Below are 21680 nucleotides of genomic sequence, written 5' to 3' on the forward strand. Positions count from 1 at the left end.
AGTAGCCTGGACTACTGGACTCTGCCAACCCCCCATACAAAAACAATTCCATTTAAAATCATATTTAACTCAAAAGGACTGGAGAGATGACTTGGTGGCTTAGAATACTTGTTGCAAAAGACCAAGGTTTGATACCCAGCACCCACATGTTTTTTAATTAACCGATATTTTTAAGACATGCTAGAAAGCCTGGCAGTGGTGGCACATACTTTTAATCTTAGCACTCGGGAGGCAGAGGCAGGCAGATTTCTGAGTTCAAGACCAGCCTGGGCTACACACAGAGAAATCTTGTCTCAAGAAACAGAATAGGATCTAGGAAGATGGCTCAGCAGATGAAAATACTGCCTGCTGTTCCATTTTGTATTTTTTATTTATTTTGGTAAGAGTTGGTGGCAGATGGCTGGAGAGGTAGCTTAGTGGTTAAGAGCATGCACTGTTCTTACAGAAACCCAAGTTCAGTCCCAGCACCCACATTGGGTGACTCACAACCACCTGAAACTGGCTTCACCAGCCACTTGGATGCATGTGTATACACATACACACACACACACACACACACACACACACACTTTAAAATTTTAGGTAATTTAAAAAAAAAAAAGATTTAGGGCTAGGCATGGTGGCACACACCTTTAATCCCAGCACTTAGGAGTCAGAGACAGGTGGATCTCTGAGTTTGGGGCCAGCCTGGTCTACATAGTGATATCCTGTCTCAAAAACAAGCAGAAAACCTGTGTGTGTCTGTGTGTTTTGTACACATGAGTGCGGGTACCTGCAAAGGTCAGGAAAGGACACCAGAACCTCTGGGCTTGCGAGCCACTGCATGTCGGTACTAGGAACTGACATTCAGTCCTCCGCAAAAGCAGTACTTGTAATGGCTACACCTTCTCTTTCACCCTAGCTCTCCACTCTCACTGGCTGTCACCTGGGCAGTGGGGAGTGGTGGACATGTTTAGCTTCTGGAGCTTCTCTTAGTTTCTAGTATCTAGTCCTCTCATGTGGTAGCTTACTTCAGTGACTAGCCTATCCTAATCACAGGATCCTTTCATATTTGAGGACAGGAGGGCATTCTATACAGGACAAGTGACAGGTCTTAGGTGGTGTCTTAGCATGTTGCCCACCAGTCCTAACATCACATGGTATGCAAAGTAAATTGAAAATCAATCAGTAAATATAAGAACTTTAAAAAAAAATCTTACAAGGCCAGGGTGGTGGCATATACCTAAGGTTAGGTAAGAGGACTGAGTTCAGCCCGGGCTGAATAGCAAGGCTCTGTTTGAAAGGGAGAGAAGAAAAGAGTATCTCCATGGTTTGGGACTAGGCAAAGGGTTCTTAGGTCATTGGGTGCACTATAGTCAAAATAAGTTAGTTAGACTTTATCAAAATTAATTTTTAATTTTTGCACAATGAAAGGTATTACTAGTAAGCACTGCTTTGAGAAAATACTTGCCATAGTATATCTATTAGACTATCAGAAACTGGACTGTACAGATTAATGGCACTTCCCAAAAGAACTTTACACAAATGACTGGTAAGACAGTGTAAATGTGTCCAACACTTAATCTCACACGATTTAAACAGTTACCACCATCTTTGGAAGGCAGCTCCCATCTTTTCTGGGGTTCCTATGAGGAGGGGAGAGGGATAAGAAATATTAGAAAGAGATCTAGATGATGAGAGGAAAGAGAGAAACACAGGATAGCTTTGGGAGGACCTGGGTCAATACCCAATGGCCTTTTCCATTTATTCAAAAGGGCTTTTTTAACAATGCCAAGGGGCGGGGCAAAAGACCTCCCCCTTGCTAGATCAAAGCACACTGCACAGCCAAGTATAGACCCTTCCAAACACCTGGTAACCATGCCTGTGGTCCAGTCATCCCCTTATGCAGCCCTACTGGGTAAAACAAGCTCAAATTCTCAGACTCTGAGTAATTTGGGCCTCCATAACTATCTGTACATTTTATTTTTAGTTTATTTTTGGTTTTTCAAGACAGGGTTTCACTGTGTAGCTTTGCCACTATCCATACATTCTAATGGCTAAATTTAAAGACAGTCCCCAGTGATGGTGAGGTGGTAGAGCAATGAGTCTCGTGGACTGTGGCTGAGAGTGTAAGGAAAGTTGGGCAGATTCTTAAAAAAAATACTCATTTGTCCTGTGAACTAGCAGCTCTACTGTAGAAGAATAAAAACTCCTTCACAAAGATTTTTCTTCACGGCAGTGTTAGTAATGATGTCGTGAAGTTGGAAATAGTAATTTATCAGTAAGGGGACAAATATCCCTTGACATAGTTTGTGTGTGGGTCATGGGACAACTTGTTTTTTTGGTGCTTGCATCAGTATAAACAAATCTCAGAAATTATGCTCAGTGAAAAAGGCAGCATAAAATAATGAGAACTATGTCAGTTACAGCTGTATGGGCCTATAGAGTAAAAGAACCGGAGCAGAGTGGAGAGACGGCGGGGTTAGTCTGCTAAAATAACAGAAAAGGTTTGTTTGGCTCACAGTTGACTTGGTTGCTCTTGGGCCTGTGGCATCACCCATTGTAGGGCAAATGTGCTGAAGCAAAGCTGCCAACCTTATGGCCAGGACACAAAAGAAGAACTCTGTCCCACAGTCTCCTCATTACGCCATAACCTAAGACCTCCACTAGGCCTCACCTCCCTGCCTCCCTGTTAAAGCTGCCACTCTGGGGATCAGCCTTATAACCAGTGGGCTTTGTGGGGTGGGCAGGGTCCAAACTCCACAATGAGAAAGGTACATTAGGGAAAGTGTGGTCTTTTCTATACACTGATGGAATTGAAAAGATGTCCATATTGTACATATACTTGGTGACTATATTACAAACTTTTGACCCTAGCATGGTTAAAGGCAAGTACCTGTCATTGAGCATTCCACAGGCTTTCTTTCTGTTGCTTTGACTTTCTTGGAATGCACTCTGTAAACAAAGCTGGCCTCAGACTCAGAGATCTGCCTGCCTCTGCCACCACGCCTGGCTAGCATTCCTCTTTATTAATGACCAGTGTTCCCTTTTGTAGTCAAAGCCTGTCTTTAGCCAGGCAGGTAGCAAAGGACTGTGATCCCAGCACTCAGGGAACTGAGGAAGGTCACTAGTTGGTGTCCCTACTCTATAAACTAGTCAACCAACCTAGCCACCCAGTCTGACTTTCCCCCACCTGAATTTCCTTAGATGTATTGAATGTTGGCAGGTTAAAACAAAAGACTGCAAAGAAAATAAAACGTGTAAATTCTAAACTGTTCTTTAAAAATGAAGTTAAGAGTTGGAGTTTTGTCAGTTTTACTTCTTTTTCAGAATAAGCATTTTCTACACTTAAGAATGCTTGGGTGGAGCTGAGCAGCAGTGGTGGTGCACACCTTTAATCCCAGCACTCGGGAGGCAGAGCCTGGCTGATCTCTGTGAGTTTGAGGCCAGCCTGGTCTATAGAGCGAGTTCCAGGACAGGCTCCAAAGCTACAGAGAAACCCTGGCTCGAAAAACAAAAACAAAAAAAAATAACAAAAAAAGAATGCTTGGGTGGTAGCGCATGCCTTTGGCCCCTGCATTCAGGAGGCAGAGGCAGGCAGATCTCTGAATTTGAAGACAGCCTGGTTTACAGAGTAAGTTCTAGGACTACACAGAAAATTCTGCTTGGGAGAGTAGATTAAATTCTGTTGACCCTTGGGGATAATAGGTTAAAATCAAACTGAGCTTAAAATCAAACTCTTTGCCTAAATTTGGTAATAGAGCAAATAAATGGATCGGGAAATCAGCAAGGGTCACAGCTGCTGCTCCCGACTGACTGAAATTTGAAGAGGGGCGGCTTCAGTCTTGTGAGACTGCCATGAACTACGGCAGCTCCCTCTTTTGGTGTATTATGGTTACTGCAGCTAGCATCCTTAAATTTCTTTAGCAAGAGATAGAAAACTTTTTTTTTCTTTTTTCAATAATAATTAAAATAATGCCTTGGACCTGGTCTGGGTTCCTGGAGTTGCTCCCTTGTGGCACTGTGCGCTTTCTGTTCGCGTGGCTTCTCGAGGCTACTGCAATAACGGCCGCCTTAGCAGAAGTCTCCAGGACGGACCAATGCGGGGGTGGGTGGTGCCTGGGCAGCATGCGATGGGGAACTGCTGCTGGACGCCGTGCTTCCGGCTGCTCTGCCAGGAAGGGGGCCTGATGCAGACAGGAGGCGGCAGTACGGGATCCAGGTGTTTTAGAGCATGCCCGAGAGGTGAGCACTTGACTACAGAGTTTGCACATCTCTCTTTTATTTTTTGTTTTGTTTTTCGAGACAAGGTTTCTCTATGTAGCTTTGGATCCCGGCCTGGCCTCAAACTCACAGAGATCTGCCTGCCTCTGCCTCCCGAGTGCTGGGATTAAAGGTGTGTGCCACCACCGCCCGGCTTCACATCTACTCTTAAGTGATGGCTCGAGAGAGACCAGAAGCAGTCATAGGCTACTTACTGAGGAAGAAATAGTTGATTTGTGAGAGAGGCATTATGAGTCGATTACTGCAAAAAAGACCTTGGTCAGAATATCCAGAGTTAACTTCACAAGAAGAGTTAAAATTAGAAGAAGCGGCTTGGTATGCTGCCCAGTTCCGAGCAGCCAAGGCAGCAAAACAGAGAAAGCACTTGGGGCAGGAAAGGTATACATGCCGTGTACCTCCTAGCAGTTAAGAACCAGAAAACGAGTTTGGATGTTGTTTGAGAAACAAAGTGCCAGTGTGGATCTCACCAGATACACAGTATTTATACCAAGTGATCAAAGCAGCTGTGTCTTAACAACCAAAACTAGGTCAACTAATGACCATATATCTTCCAGTGAGACCAGAAGATGGAGGAGGAATAATAACTAGGATGCTTCGCATGAGGCAGCCTTCAAAACAGAAATACATTCTCTAGGCAGCGCTTAGGTATAGCACTGACCCAGACAGGCTCTGATGATCTCTGTGGGAAAGAGAGGAAGGACTTTGTTAGGGCTGAGATGGGTAACAGTGGCAATTCTGAATGTTGCAGGTTTGTGAATCCTGTTTAGAACTGTCAGATTCTAGCATCAAACAGTCTGAAACAGATGAACAGATTAGATTGGATAGAGTGAAATTTTGTGACCCTGCTTAGCAGTTCTGACCTAGTGTTAAAAATGGACTAGTGGCACCCACTTTTAATCCCAGCACTCAGGAGACAGAGGCAGGAGGATCTCTGTGAGTTCAAGGCCAGCCTGTTCTACAGAGCGAGTTCATATTAGTATATATAATTTGTGGCAGGTAGCTTTTCTTTTCCCTAAGTTTATGAACTAATATACAAGGCCAAGGAATGCCATTGATATGGCTCAGCAGATAAAAGCCAAGCCGGACCTGATTTCATGCCCAGAACCCACATGGTTGAAGGAGAACACCAACCCCTGAAAGTGTCTGATATCACACATGCACACACGCACACTAAATGAATGCATGAATGAATGAATAAATGTAAAATAAAAAGCCAGAAATACAAAACCTTCCCTGGTTGCTCCCTGACTTTGCTGAGAATTGAGCATGGGTTTCTGTAGGCACACTTACCTGGGCTTTCCTTAGTATATTTTCTTTTTTGTCTAGCAGCAGCAACAGTGCAGTGTCCTGAAAAGGAAAGTCCAGATGAGATCTACATCTCGTAGAGATAAATAGGACACTTTAATGTGAATAGACATTAAGTCATGCTGTTTTTTTGCATGTCAGTATCATTGAAGCTGCAGTTTTATCATTAGAAATCACTAGAGATGTTTGTTGTCTGGCCACATTTCCTGTGCTAATGCTGGTTTTAAGTTGTATATTGCACATGAGATAAATGTTTTGTTTTTGTTTTGGCTCAAGCTACTGTAGCAGTTGGTGATGTTTGTTGTTGTTTTTAGATTTATTTTTTTATTTGTGTGTGTGTGTGTGTGTGTGTGCGCGCGCGCGCGTGCGTGCGTGCGTGCGTGCGTGTGTGTGTGTGTGTGTGTGTGTGCGTGCTATGTGTGCATACGTGCCTGTAGAGGCCAGAAGAGGACATCAGATCCCCTGGAGCTGGAGATACAGTTGTGAGCTACTTGCTATCAGTGCTGAGAATTGAACTCTGGTCCCTTAAAAGAATAGCAGTCACTCTTAACTACTGAGCCCCATTTGCTTTTTGTTTATAATGAATTTTCTGAAGGAATGGTAACTGCTCAAGGATTGTGAATAAGTCCATTTTTATATTTAAACATTTTTTTAAAAGTAGTATGGCCACTGTATTAGTCAGGGTTTGCTAGAGAAACAGAACTTATAGAATGAAAAAAAATGTGTGTGAGTACACACACACACACACACACACACACACACACACACACACGAGAAGGGGATTTATTAAAATGGCTTACCTGCTCTGGTTCAGCTAGTCTAACATCAGCTATCTGCCAACAGAAGATCTAAGAATCCAGTAGTTGTTCAGTCCATGAGGCTGGACATCTTAGCTGGACTTCAGAGTCCATCAGAATCTCAAAAAAGTAAGTTTTAATGCCAGTGAAGGAATAGACGTGCCAGTGAGAGGGAGAATAGGCAAAGATGTAAAGCTTTTTTTCTTCCATGTCCTTTATATAGGCTGCCAACAGAACATGTGGCCCAGATTAAAGGTAGATCTTCCCATCTCAAAAAATCCTTATTAAAAGTGAATCTTCCCACTTCAAATGAAAAAATCCTTCATAAGTGTACCCAGCTACTTGGATTTTAGTTAAGTTGATGTAGTCAAACTGACAAACAAGAATGGCCATCGCAGCCATATTATAGAAGACTTGGGAAGTAGGGAGGAATCGCTTGTAATTCACCAGCAACATAAATATTCTCAGGACAGAGGCTCTGCATCAGAAACATAGAAAAATAACTAATGAGACTAGAGATGGCTCAGTAGTTAAGAGCACTGGCTGCTCTTCCAGAGGACAGGGGTTTGATTCCCAGCACCCACGTGGCAGCTCACAAGCCTCTATAACTACAGTTCCCATGAGATCCAGTGTTGTCTTCTGGCCTCCATGGAAACTGCACACACCGACAGTACATAGCACAGATTACACATGAAAAAAAAATAAAATCTTTAAATAAAATTTGTTGTTTTGTTTTGTTTTTCAAGACAAGGTTTCTCTGTGTAGCCCTGGAACTCACTCTGAAGACCAGGCTTACCATGAACTCAGATCTGCCTGCCTCTGCCTCCCGAGTGCTGGGATTAACAACGTGCAACACCACGCCTAGCTCTAAGTATAAGTTTTTTAAAGAAATTTAGTTAAAAATACCTTTCCGCCAGGTGGTAGTGGCACACACCTTTAATCCCAGCACTCGGGAGGCAGAGCCAGGTGGATCTCTGTGAGTTCGAGGCCAGCCTGGTCTATATAAGCGAGTTCCAGGAAAGGCACAAAGCTACACAGAGAAACCCTGTCTCAAAAAACCAAAAAAAAAAAAAAAAAAAATTCCTTTCCAATCCCCGAATATTAATTTTATATCCTGTTAGCAACAATACAAAAAAGGAAACAAATCTTTATTGCTCTGCAGCAGACTTTTGCTCATCAGTTTTCCATCTTAAGTGTGCTGAGACTTGCAGCCCATTAAGTCATCGTAGCTAACATAGGCACTAGCTACATGCTCAGCAGTGCGCTGGTGTTTCCACACTCACCTATTCAGTCCTGCAGCATCCCTGTAAGGCCGTCACTGTATTTTACAGTGAGAACTCAACATATAGAAGTTCTGCATCTTGTCCCAAATTACCCAGCTAATCAGTGGCAAAGGTTGCAAACCCATGTGCTTCAGAATCTGTTTGTACATTATCAGCTAAAGAAAGGCGAATGATGAATTCCTTTGTGACATTTCACTCATATAGGCAATGTATTTCGGTCAGATTCATACCCTGTTATCCCCTCTGGTCTCCTTTCCCATCCCTTGAAAGAGATATACCTGGTGGCACAGGCCTTTTAATCACAGCTATTCAAGAAGCTGGGTCAGCAAGATGGTCAGAACCCCAAGGCCAGCCTCAAAATTAAAAAGTGAGAAATGTGGGAAGGGGAGATGTAGCTCAGTTGATAGAGTGCCTGCCTAGCATACAGGAAGTCCCTAGTTTGATCCTTTGCACCACATATTCCAGGTAATTTGTGTGTGCCTCTCATTTCAGCTGGCTTAGGATGTGGAAATAACCTTGAACTCCTGCCCCTTCTGCTTTCACCCTCAAGGTCTGGGATTGCAGGTGTACACCACCATACGTAGCTAATTTTCTATTTTAAAGCAGTGGGAACAAATGGATAAAAATAAAAATACATTTATGGAAACAAAACCACTGCAGCTTCTTGCTGGTTTCCTGGTCGTAAGCTGAGCACCCAGTCCAATGGCTTCACATATTAAACCTTAACAGCTGCCCTGTTTCTCACATTTTTCCTCATATTTTTCTTCCTCCTAACTACCAGAGACGCAGAGAGGTAAGAGTTTCAAAAGGTCTTGCCAGTCCCCTTGGTTCTGTGCTCAGAAAGCTTAGTCTCCACTTGGCATATTCCCATGTGAGGGCCAGTATCAGGAAGTGAATGGAAGTTGTGGTCACACTGGTCCTTGGTTGTGAGCTGGGCCTGGCATCGATTTGAAGAGCCTGTTAGAAGAAGTGCGGAAACAGGGACAAATAGCCAAACGAACGGAAACACATGAACTATGAACCAATGGCTGAGGGGTCACCAACTGGATCAGGTCCTCTGAATGGGTGAGACAGTTGATTGGCTTGATCTGTTTGGGAGGCATCCAGGCAGTGGGACCGGGTCCTGTGCTCTGTGCATGAGTTGGCTGTTTGAAACCTGGGGCCTATGCAGGGTCGCTTGGCTCGGCCTGGGAGGAGGGGACTGGACCTACCTGGACTGAGTCTACCAGGTTGACCTCAGTCTGTGGGGAAGGCTTTGCCCTGGAGGAGATGGGAATGGGGGGGGGGGGCGTTGGGGGGAAGGTGAGGGGGACGGGAGGGGGGAGAACAAGGGAATCCGTGACCGATATGTAGAACTGAATTGTATTGCAAAATAAAAATTAAAAAAAGAAGAAGAAGTGCGTAAGGTGGTGAGTGCTCTGAGGAGAAATAAAGCTGTAAGGGCATACAGTGTGTAGGGCAGGAAATGACTGCAGGCTAGAGCCTGAACGAAGCGAAGGAACAAGCTGTGAAGTTTGACATGTATTAATGTCCTTTATCTGCTGTTCTGTCTTCCCATCAGTAAATCCTCTTTTGACCTAGACCCTAATTCCACTGATTATTTTAAGGCCGAACCCAGGGCCTTTCTGTACTGCTATATACTTTATATTCTACATACCTGTAGGGGGCACTAGTCACATGTGTAATCATTATAGGTCTGACTACCTTGTATGACAACTTTCCAGCAGATGGCAGTAAAGTCCATGAGGACACGGTGGCCTTCTCCAACTTGTGCAGTGTGGAAGTCTATTTCTTTTTCTTTCTTTGTAAAAACTTTTATATATTAATTTTATTTATATGAGTGTTTTGCCTGTGTGTATATATGTGCACCTGTCTGTGCCTGGTGCCCACTGAGGCCAGAAGAGGGCATCAGATCCCCTGGAACTTCAGTTCCAGGCAATTGTGAGCTACCCTGTGAATTCTGGGAACTGAACTCGGGTCTTCTGGAAGATCAAGCAGCCAGTGCTTTTAACCTCTAAGCCATCTCTCCTCCAGCCCCCTGTTGTTTATATTTTACACTAGTTTTTAAGAACATCAATGAGTTATTTTGTAGAATATTTCTCCAGTTGCATTTGTCTAGTTATTTTCTCTTTAAATACAAGGTATGTATTTGAGGCTGGAATTCTATAGAAGCAGTATTGTGTCCTTCTCTGATGTGTCATATCCAGGGGCATGTGTCATCTGGTTGTTCTGCTGGTGGTGATATGGAGCCTCTCTGCATTTTGTATTGAAGCTACACTTAACAGACATATAAAGTTTAACATTTGTATGTGCCTGAGCTCTGACTGTAGGAATTACCCTACGTAGCACTAGCTTTCTTAAGTAGGTCTGGTTCTGTTCATTTTTCTTGTATAGTCTTAGTTCAGTCATGCGCACCCTGAGCAGCACCCTGTTTTCTCCCTGATTTGCGAAACCACTGCAGCTGTCGCCATCAGGAATCACAGAGCCTCCCCTTTCCAGTAAAGCGAGTGAATTATTCCACGTAGGTCATAATGACTCTGCCTGCACTGGCCTTACGTTCTCCTGGGAACAGCTTTGGGGAGAAGATTCCATTTTCTTCACTTTACAGTGAAGGATGGCTTAGAAGGCAGACAAGTCAGGCGGTGGTGGCGCACGCCTTTAATCCCAGCACTCGGGAGGCAGGGCCAGGCAGATCTCTGTGAGTTCGAGGCCAGCCTGGACTACCAAGTGAGTTCCAGGAAAGGCGCAAAGCTACACAGAGAAACCCTGTCTCAGAAAAAAATAAAATAAAGGTTAAAATAACACTGGTAGAAATTACTAAGACTCAGATCTGTCAAACTCTAGAGGCCTCATCCATCTTTGTAAGGCCAGACTAGGCAATTTAGCAAGACCCTGTCTCAATGGAAAAAAAAAAAGTATGGCCAGGTGTGTGTCACAGGCCTTCAATCCCAGCTCTTAGGAGTTCAGGGGCTCAAGATTGGGGTACAAAAAATAACCCAAAATAGCAAAACCAAAAATAAGGAGGTTCAGAATACTAAAGAGCTAGATGGCTCAGTCAGTAAAGTGCTGGGCCTGAGTTTAATCCCCAGAATCCACTTCAGGGTAAGAAGGAGAGGAGGAGGGTGCTGGGGTATAGTAGTGCGGTTTATAACCCCAGTGCTGGGGAAGGAGAGTAGAGACAGGTGGATTCCTGGGTCTCAGCATAACCTGATTAGCAAGCTCCAGAACAGTTGGAGACCCTGTTTTTTGTTGTCATTTTGCTTTTTTCTTTTGTTGTTGTTGTTTGTTTGTTTGTTTTGTTTTTTGAGACAAGGTTTCTCTTTGTAACAGTCCTGGCTGTCCGGAACTCATTTTGTAGACCAGGCTTGCCTCCAACTCAGAGATCCACCTGCCTCTGACTCCCGAGTGCTGGGATTAAAGGCATGTGCCACCACGGCCTGGCTTGTTTGCCTTTAATCCCAGCACTCGGGAGGTAAAGGCAGATGGGTTTCTGTGAGTTCCAGGACAGCCAGGTCTACACAGTGAAACCCTGTCTCAAAAATGACACTGGAGCCTCTCCTCTGGCCTCCACACATCTGCACCACACCCATATGTATTAATTAAAAGTTATTTTAAAAACAATGCCTTAAAGGGACACAAATCTGTAACTCAGTAGGAAAGTAGTACTTTTACTCAGCATGCATAAGGCCCTGGATTCCCCAATCCTATACATGTACACACATTGTGGTTTGGATAAGTACATAGTCTCCTACTTACAACCCTTCTGTTTTCAGATTAAGACAAAGACTGGTGTTTCATTTCAAGTAGAGATGGTCTGTCTTTATCGCCATTTTCTCTCTTACCCCAACTAGTACATCTCACTTAGTATGCGGCTTTGGGTCTGGGATCTAACCATTTTAGAAGCATTGTCTACTTCATTTAATGGACTGATTAAGATGGGGTCTTGCTATGTTGTCTATTCTGGTGAACTCTGGTCTCAAGTGATCCTCCTGTCTCAACATCCTGACACACTGTCTGACTTGTTTGCTTCATGTAGTCAACACCTGTCAAGATGTTTCTGACTGCTTTATCCTTACCACCCCTACTCCTGTAGAACTCAGGGCCTCCCTTGGTAAACAAGCAGTCTGCCATAGAGTCACTACGTTGACCACCTCTATTAGCTTTTCTGCCAAAAAAAAGTTTGATGATGCTTTACCCCACTGGACCCAGTAGCCATAATAAATGCCTAGTCTTTCATCTCTGAAGTAGGCACAGTGCATATATGTGCTGGTGAACGCTCTGCTCTGCTGCATGTACAGCACAGGCAGGGTGGTCCTGGTTTTTCTAACTTCTACTCCCTCTCTCTTGGCAGTACGTGATCTGATTTTCTGGCGAGATGTGAAGAAGACTGGGTTTGTCTTTGGTACCACGCTGATCATGCTGCTCTCCCTGGCAGCATTCAGTGTTATCAGTGTGGTCTCTTACCTCATCCTGGCTCTTCTCTCCGTCACCATAAGCTTCAGAGTCTACAAGTCTGTCATTCAAGCTGTGCAGAAGTCAGAAGAAGGCCATCCATTCAAGTAAGTTGAAGTCACAACCCACATTTCAGTAGAGGGATTTGCTGAGATTGCTCAGATCTGAAGTTCTGAACTGCCTCTTGCAGCCAATTGATGGCAGAAACATCCCCTAAATACCTTGCAGTCACCCTAAGAAGTCATCAGGTTAGTGTTTAAGAACTTTTAACTAGCTAGAGGCTCATACTTAAGGCTAAAGAGAGATGCAAATCCTGAGTAGGGCACAAAATAGCTGCTGTGTCCCTGTTTCAGCCCTTTATGGTAAAGCCCAGAAACAGCTTTGAACTCCTAGTTCTGGAACCAGGCGTTTGCTCTGTGCTTATTTTGAATTTTATTTCTGATTTACTTTAGCTCTTGTGTAGTTTCCCTGGGTCTGGGGACAATTTTTTTAACCTTTATTTTATTGTCTATGTATGTGGGTGTTTTGCCTGCATGTATGTCTGGGCAACATAATATGTGTGATGCCCTTGCAGGCCAGAAGAGGGCATCCAGTCCACTAGAACTGGAGTTAAAGGTTGTGAGCTGCCCTGTGATACCTGGGAATTGAACTTAAGTCCTCTGGAAGAGTAACCAGTGCTCTTAACCACTGAACCATCCCTCCAGCCCCAATCTGGTGACAAATTTTAATGCCTTTCTGGCTGTGTTGTAGCTTTAACAAATGCTTCCTCATGTTTGTGCTGTTGAAATTCTTTGCCCATAAAAATTTGTATTTGAGCTTTAACAAATAGCAGCTTTTAAAAACACCTTGTTTCGCCGGGCGGTGGTGGCGCACGCCTTTAATCCCAGCACTCGGGAGGCAGAGGCAGGCGGATCTCTGTGAGTTCGAGGCCAGCCTGGTCTCCAAAGCGAGTACCAGGAAAGGCGCAAAGCTACACAGAGAAACCCTGTCTCGAAAAACCAAAAAAAAAAAAAAAAAAAAAAACACCTTGTTTCGCCGGGCGGTGGTGGCGCACGCCTTTAATCCCAGCACTCGGGAGGCAGAGCCAGGCGGATCTCTGTGAGTTCGAGGCCAGCCTGGGCTACCAAGTGAGTTCCAGGAGAGGCACAAAGCTACACAGAGAAACCCTGTCTCGAAAAACCAAAAAAAAAAAAAAAAAAAAAACACTTCGTTTCCTGGTGGTGGTGCTGCATGCCTTTAATCCCAGTACTCAAGAGGCAGATCTCCAAGTTCGAGGCCAGCTTGGTCTATAAAATGAGTTCTAGGACAGCCAGGGCTATACAGAAAAACCCTGTCTCAAAAAAAAATAAAAAAAATAAGAGCTGGAGAGATGGCTCAGAGGTTAAGAGCACTGACTGCTCTCCCAGAGGTCCTGAGTTCAATTCCCAGCACCCACATGGTAGCTCACAACCATCTGTAATGAGATCTGGTGCCCTCTTCTGTGTACAAAATAAATAAATATATCTTTAAAAAAAAAATAAATAAATAAACAAACAAATAAATAAAAATAAGATAAAAGCCCTTTGTCTCAGAGAAAGAGCCCCTGCTGTGACCTCCCTGGAATAGCCCACTGGCTCCTTGCTGGGGCTTGTACTTTCTGTTGGTAGAAATAGAAAGGATAACTTAAAGATATATGTGCCCTTAATTTTTTCTTTCTTTTTCTTTTTTTTTTTTGGTTTTTTTTTTTTGGTTTTTCGAGACAGGGTTTCTCTGTAGTTTTGCGCCTTTCCTGGAACTCACTTTGTAGACCAGGCTGGCCTCAAACTCACAGAGATCCGCCTGGCTCTGCCTCCTGAGTGCTGGGATTAAAGGCGTGCGCCACCACCGCCCGGCTGTCCTTAATTTTTTATTTTGTGTGTGTGTGTGTGTGTGTGTGTGGTTTTTCAAAACAGGGTTTCTCTGTGTAGCCTGGGCCATCCTGGAACTCGTTCTGTAGACCACGCTGGCCTCGAACTCAGAGACGCACCTGCCTGTGTCTCCAAAGTGCTGGAATTAAAGGCGTGTGCCACTACAGACCAACTTTTTTTTTTTTTTTATGGTTTTTCAACATAGGATTTCTCTGTGTAGCTTTGGAGCCTGTCCTGGAACTTCCTCTGTAGACCAGGCTGGCCTTGAACTCAGAGATCCGCCTGCCTCTGCATCCCAAGTGCTGGGACTAAAGGAGTGCGCCACCACTGCCCAGCACAGACCAACTTTTTGATACTTTCTTAATAAACAGAAAGGAGAACAGTGTCACTCTTCCAAAAGTTTGAACTCCTCAAGGTATCTTCAAAGTTGACCAGCACTAGGCACTCAGTAGCTACTGGGTGAATGAACAAGCTGTGAGTACAGGGTTACACCTCAGAACAAGGTGCTGATTGTGGTGGCACACACCTTTAATTGCAGCATTTTGGAAGCAAAGGCAGACAGATCACTTTAAGCCTTATCTATATAGTAAGGTCGATATAGTGAGTCCCTTTCCCTGCCCACACTCCACCCCTAATTTTTTTTTAAATCTCACCTTTTAAGAACAAAACAGAGTATATTGTGTAATTTCCAGCCCTAGCATATTCATGATCACTACCTTTTTTCGGGTTTTTTTGTTTGTTTGTTTCGAGACAGGGTTTCTCTGTGTTGTTTTGGTGCCTGTCCTGGATCTCGCTCTGTAGACCAGGCTGGCCTCAAACTCACAGAGATCCGCCTGGCTCTGCCTCCCGAGTGCTGGATTAAAGGCGTGCACCACCACTGTCCGGCCCCCAATCACTACCCTTTTAAGTCTTTCCTTTTCTACCCCCGCCTCTTTTTTTTTTTTTTAAATTGGGGATTGAGTCCAGGACCGTACACATGCTAAAAGTAAGTGCTTTACCACTAAGCCATAGTCCCTGCCCTCATTTTTCTTTTAGTTTTTGTTTTGGTGGTGCTTGTTCTGGAACTTGTTAAGACAGAGTCTTAACAAGTGAGATGTTCAGTGGGTAAAGGTGTTTGCCTCCAAGCTTGACAACCTGAGTTCAGTCCCCAGGACCCACATGGTAAAAGGAAACAGTCAGGGTCCACAGGCTGTCCTCTGACCTCTGCACGTGCGCCATAGCATACATGTGCAGATACATACACACTGTCCTCGTCGTCGGTGTCCTCTTGATCATGGCAACTCTTACAAAGGAAAACATTCAGTTGAAGCTGGCTTACAGTTCTGAGATTCAGTCCATTATCATCATGGCAGGAAGCCTGGTGGCACGCAGGCAGACATGGTGCTGAAGAAAGAGCTGAGAGTTATGCATCTAGATCAGCAGGCAACAGGAAAAGGGAGTCTGAGCCCCTGGGCCTGACTTGAGCTTCTAAAACCTCACAGCACACGCCAGTGACATACTTCTTCCAGCAAAGCCACACCTCCTAATAGTGCCACTCCCTATGAGCCTATGGGGGCATTTTCATTCAACTCCTCCCCAACCCCCCCACACACACATTAAAAATAAAACAATGTATTTTGGAAAGCTGAAATGGTGCTCACTTATATATCAGGGAGGAGGAGACAGGCAGGTCTCTGGGGCTTACTAGCCAGTTAGCTTAGTCTGCTTAGTGAATTCCAGGCCAGTGGGGAACTATCTCAAAATAAGTTTAAAAAATGGTGGACAGTGCCAGGGAGATGACACTCAAGGTTGTTCTCTGAGCTCCACATGCATATACATACACATACAAATGAATTTTAGGTTTTTGCTTGTTTGTTTTATAATGCTGGGAATAGAACCCAGGATCTCATGCATGCTAGGCAAGTCTTCTGCTATCGATCTACATTCCCAGAGAGTGTATTTTGATATATCCACTCTAGACAGATTATACATGAAAGCCCTACAATTCATATAAATAATTGACATATTTGCTTTTATCCATTAAATGGCAGCTGTGTCCCCTATAGATTTCTAGAATGCCAGTTTCCCACTGAAAAAACACTGTGTTGTTGAAGAATTTTCCCTTATATGTTATATGAGTGACTGTTTCTTCTTCATTGGAAGGGCCTACCTGGATGTGGACATCACCCTATCCTCAGAAGCTTTCCATAACTACGTGAATGCTGCAATGGTGCATGTCAACAGAGCCCTCAAACTCATCATTCGTCTCTTTCTGGTAGAAGACCTGGTTGACTCCTTGAAGGTTAGTTGTTGGTCTGTGATTCAGAGGTAAAACAGAGAATATAGGGTTCTTATCAGACAAGAGGAAGCCTGTAAAAAGGAGGTAGGAGTCAACAGAAAAGCTGTTGCCTCCCTCTAAAGAGCAGCATTACAACAGTAGTCACCAGCTCGGCACCCAAGACAGTGGCAGTTTTCTGACCGTGAAGTCAAGTAGGGGATCTGTATCCTATCACTGCATTGGTGCAGACCTAGTTAGCCTGAACTCAGAGTTATCATTATTCTTGTCTAACCCTCTGCCATTGGCCTTCACAGCTAGCTGTCTTCATGTGGCTGATGACCTATGTTGGTGCTGTTTTTAATGGAATCACCCTTCTGATTCTTGGTAAGGTGACAAGGAAAGTGTGTCCATGTGTTTATTTCTTGAAGTAGTCTGTAAGACTAAGTATAAATGCTGGGCCAAATGGTACAGACCTATAATCACAGCTCTTCAAGAAGCTGAGGCAGGAGGATCAAACCTGCAAGGGCAACTTAATAAGACCTTGTCTCACAAATTATAAAAACTGCATAATGGTACACATCTATAATCCCAGCACTTGGTAGATGGAAACAAGAGGATCAAAATGGATTATCATGTTAAGCTTCATAATGAGTTCTAGGCCCACTTAGGACATATGAGACCCTCAATTTAAAAAAAAAAAAAGTAACCCGGGGCAGAGTGCTTGGCTAAAGAGCATGCACACAGCATAACCACTTACTCTGCATGGCCAGCCTATGGTGTCTAGAGTGTGTGTTAGATATTGGAGTAACCTGGGCTTGTGGCCCTGTGTTGATTAAATGGCCTGACAAAGAAATTTCAAAATGAGCTGGGCAGTGGTGGCACATGCTTTTAATCCCAGTACTGGGGAGGCAAAGGCAGGGGGATCTCTGGGTTTGAGGACAGCCTGGTCTACAGAATGAGTTCCAGTACAGCCAGAGAAACACAGAGAAACCCTGTCTCTGGGGAAAAAAAAAAAAAGAAAAAAGAAATTTCGAAGCAACTGTAAGTAAAGGGTTTTTTAGATCTGGTTTAAATGTGGGGACCTTGCTTTTAGAAACCACTTTTGTAGCTTAGAAGTTGATGCCTGTCATACAAAGAAAGCAGCCTGTTTGGGTTTTTAATACGACCCTGATCTGCTCTCTCCTGCTGGCCTCAGTTGGGAGCACTTGTTTTTCTCTTTTTGGTTGTTTCTTTGAACGTCATGAAGAAATGTCTGTGTTGCTTGAGTCTCACTTTGCACTTGCCGTGTTTTGATTCTGTCTTACAGCTGAGCTGCTTGTTTTCAGCGTTCCAATTGTCTATGAGAAGTATAAGGTAGGCATTTGTCTGGCAGCAGATATGCTAATAATGTGTGACTGGCTTCAGTTCCTTTTTTCGGAAAGTAATAGACTGAGAGTCATGTCTTCCAGCAAGACTGGAGGCCTCGGATAGATGTTCTGTGTCACAGGGGTGAATAATCCTTTCCAAAAAAGGAAGGTGAAGAGTAAAAGTTAAGCTTCTCAAAACTAAACTGCACTTTCAAGGTAATGTTAGTATGTCCAGATGTTTGCATTGTGGGCTGCAAGGATTAGCTTGTCCATCAGAAGACCTTTTGGGAGAGAAGGGAGATGACTCAGTTGATAAAATGCTTGTCACCCAAGCAGGAGGACCTGAGTTCCGATCTCAAGCACCCACATAAAATTGCCTGTTGTTAGAATGTACACCTGTAATCCCAGCCCTGGGGAGGAGTGCAGGCCAGCCATTCTAACCAAATCAGTAAGCTCTAGGTTCAGTAAGAGACTGAACTGTCTCAAAAATAAAGTAGAGGGCTGGGGATGTAGCTTAGTTTGTAAAGTACTTACTTGCCTAGTATAAACAAAGCCCTGAGTTTTAAGTCCTAACATTACATAAATTGTGGGTAGTGGCACACTCATGTAGCCCTAGCTTGTAGAAGGTGGAGTCAGGATGATCAGAAGTTCAGGGTCATTCTTAGCTACATAATAAGTTGTAGGCCAGCTTAAACTACATGAGACCCTATCATTAATTATCTTATTATTAATTAACTAGTTAGCAATTGAAGAGAAACCATATGTCAGTTTTTTCCTCCACAGACTCATGCACACTCACACACGTACACACAAATACACACACAAAAAAAATTTTTGGCTTTTTAATATTAAATAAGTTAATCATGCCCAGGAGCCATCAAACCTAACAACTACAGAATATAGATTAAATCTGCAGTTTCTGGTACTCAGAAAATGTACCTCAGTGTTGCTAAAGGAAACACTACATACATCCTACATACATCCTACATCTACAAATGATGACTTTTATTTTGAAGTGTTGTATAAGTTGAAGTCTGAAAACAGAAGTTTATAATTCTTTGAAAAACTAGACATCATTTTTATTTTCCAAAATAGTGACTAGTGGGGTTTTTGATGGTTGCACTAAAAAGAACAGTGCTTTTTGTATGGGAAAAAAAAAAAGGCAGCCAGGCTGTAGTGGCACATGCCCTTAATCCAAGCACTGGGGAGGGAGAGGCAGATGGATCTCTGAGTTAGAGGCCAGCCTGGTCTGCAGAGTGAGTTCCAGGACAGCAAAACCCTGTCTCGAAAAAGAAAAAGAAAAAAGAAAAAAAAAAAAAAAAGCCTTCAAGAAAACTCTTAGCTCCTGTATTACCCAGCTGAATCTTCCTTCCTTTCTTTCTTAAAGACACAGATTGATCACTATGTTGGGATTGCCCGGGATCAGACCAAGTCAATTGTTGAAAAGTAAGTACACTTAGGGATCATGTCCACCATTTCCCATGTATACCATCCCCCTCCCCCTATAATTTCTAGTCTCTTATATAAAACGTTACTGTCAAAGGTAACATTTTCACCCTGAATAAAACCTTAGATAGTTTTATTTATTTGAGCCTCTTGTGGGTTTTGTTGTGGTAGTTTGGTTTGTTGGGTTATTTGCTTTAGAGACAGGGTCTTGCTATATAGCCCAGGCTGACCTTGAACTTAATATCCTACCCTCCAGCTCTCAAGAAAGAAATAATCAACAGAAATACTTTGGCTGTCAGATACTTTTTGGGTTTTGAACCCTATTTATTCTCATATGTATCCAAGTTAAAGCTTTTGTCTTTCCTAATAAATAATATAATATATTCTGGCATTGTGGTAAACACCTGTAAATCCCAGTACTTGGGAGGCAGAAGCAGGTGGATCAATGTGAGTTCAAGGGCAGCAAGGTGGAATCCCTCAGGCTTGTTCCAGGCAGAGAACAGCTGAGCCCTACCTGATATACTGGAGGAAATACAAACCCAGGACAAAGGCACATTTAAAACAAATATTTTCAGTTGTCTTCTTTTTTCTTCAATAGGATCCAAGCAAAGCTTCCCGGAATCGCCAAAAAAAAGGCAGAATAAGCACATGGAAGCCAGAAGTGCAACAGTTACTAAAACGCCATTTAATAGTTATAACATCGTCACTTGTACCATGAAGGGACTTGCTCAGTGTCAGCTTGAGCTTGGTTCCAAGTTGTTTGTTCTTAATTTGGTGTTCTCTCCCCTCCTCTCCCTTTACCCTCAGTACCAAGCACAAGATGTGTTAGACTGAAAAAAGAACTGATCTCTTAGAACCCAAAAGAATAAAGAATGAATCAAATTAATAGAATTAATCAGACCATAACAGTGGTGGAGCTTTTACCTGTACCACAAAAGGAGAAAAAGAAGAGAGAAATGCCTTAGGGTCCTCTCTCCTGTTTCAAGGACTCATACACAGTTCCCATTTATAATTTTGCCCTTATTTTTAAGTTAGGAAATAATGATTAACTTATGAATAAATAGTCAGGGGCAGGAGTGGGATTCCTTCCATTGGGTTTGTGCGGCCCTCCAGTCCCACCTTCCTGCCTTACACCTGAGCAGCTACTCCTACTGCTCCTCTTCTTCCTTAAATGAAAGAACTGTCAGCTCTGAGTAACTTGCAGGTGATAGAGGTAATTCCCTTTTCCCAGAACGCCATCTGAGAAATTCAGAGGGAACAGAGTGGGGTGGAGCAGTCAGCAGGAGGGCAGCAGTCACCCTCCTCCTGCTGCCCTTCCTAGAAAAGGAAGGGCTCTGCCACTGGGAGGGCAGTGTCCGAGCCGTTGGTCTGGGACACCAGTGTGAGTGTTGGTTTGAGAAATCATTCCAGAATGTGCTTCTCCCTCTTTTCCCTGCCCACCTTACCTCAAGTTTAATAAATATGGTTGTACTTTTCTTATTATGAAATAAATGTCTGTAACTGCTGTACACTGCTATAAACTTAAGAAAAATAATCTGCATGTGGGCTCCCAGCCATTGAGTTATTGTAATCCTACCTTAGTCTGTGGGGAACGAGGTACAAGAACACGAGCCTGCCTTCCTTCTGTGTCTTCCCTGCTGCTTCTCCTCCACTGCTGCTTCCACCTGTGCTCTGCAGGTTTAGCCTGAGGACTGAAGCCCCACTGGCTGCATGCAAGTCATATGTCTGTAGTCTAGAGGCCTCAATTGGTTAGAGGGGGAGGTACATTTCCAGATTCCTGACATGTAGCTTTGAGAGCAGCTTGTGAGTGAGTGTTGTTCTGAGGGGGATCTCCATTTTTAGACACATTTATGACATAGTTCCTACCTTGGCCCACAATGCTTATTTGGAGAGTATTTTCAAGTTTTAGGTTGTGGGTGGCCAGGCAGGATCAGGAGATGTTGATAGACAACATCTGTCATTATGATTGACTGGGGATCTTGATTTCTATTTGAGACCTTGCATCTATCTACCCATCAGTATGGAAATCTAGTCAGCTTGTTAAAGTGGCATCCAAGAATTCCTTCAGTTCTCAGCCCTACCTTTTATGAGGAAGAGCTGGGACTTCAAGGGCTATGGTCTGCAATGGTCACAAAGGTCTGTGACTATAAAAGTAGGAATGGAACCTCTTTCCCCTCCTTTTGGGAAATGACTTAGGGATTTTGATAGGTAGAATGCCTTACTACATTTTCTTAGTTTCTTTGCCCATGTTCATTTTGAATTTTTGGTTTCCATTGTAGAAACACTCCATCGCCATCCTCTGCCCTCCCAGGAAGTAAGTGCAATGATGGTCTTTGGGGCCTCCCAACAAGGGGGCCCCATTCTGCACTGGAAGCCTCCACACCTGGCTCTTTTCTTTGTTGCTGCTGTGTTAAAATAATTGGAAAGATTTTTGTGCCACACAGGAATTTTTTTTTCTTTTTAAGAAAAATCTATAGATGAAAAAGTTACTAATGAAATTGTGTACGTGTCTGTGCGTGCAACATAAAAATACAGTAGCCTCAAGGAGCTCTCGTGGTCCCTGTAAAACTGCAAATTGATGTATTAATTATAAATAAAGAACACAGTGACTGTCTCATCAGTCTGTAACTTTATTCTTTTTACAC

The 21680-nt window shown here is 43.5% G+C and overlaps 1 protein-coding gene across 4 annotated transcripts in view; it reads left to right on the plus strand.

Moving 5' to 3' along the window:
* Positions 1-21652, plus strand: part of Rtn3 (reticulon 3) — a 58600-nt gene extending 36948 nt beyond the window's left edge. For all 4 annotated transcript variants that reach the window (XM_052713526.1, XM_052713528.1, XM_052713525.1 and 1 more), the window contains 6 exons: positions 12000-12207; positions 16129-16267; positions 16558-16627; positions 17550-17596; positions 18977-19035; positions 19634-21652. In XM_052713526.1, coding sequence (XP_052569486.1) covers positions 12000-12207; positions 16129-16267; positions 16558-16627; positions 17550-17596; positions 18977-19035; positions 19634-19679 — 569 coding nt within the window. In that variant the 3' untranslated portion in view covers positions 19680-21652. The remainder of the gene's footprint in view (positions 1-11999; positions 12208-16128; positions 16268-16557; positions 16628-17549; positions 17597-18976; positions 19036-19633) is intronic.
* The last annotated feature ends 28 nt before the right edge of the window (positions 21653-21680 follow it).

Source organism: Peromyscus californicus, unplaced genomic scaffold (assembly GCF_007827085.1).
Source record: "Peromyscus californicus insignis strain IS unplaced genomic scaffold, ASM782708v3 Scaffold_4__1_contigs__length_199733344, whole genome shotgun sequence".
Classification (NCBI taxonomy): domain Eukaryota; kingdom Metazoa; phylum Chordata; class Mammalia; order Rodentia; family Cricetidae; genus Peromyscus; species Peromyscus californicus.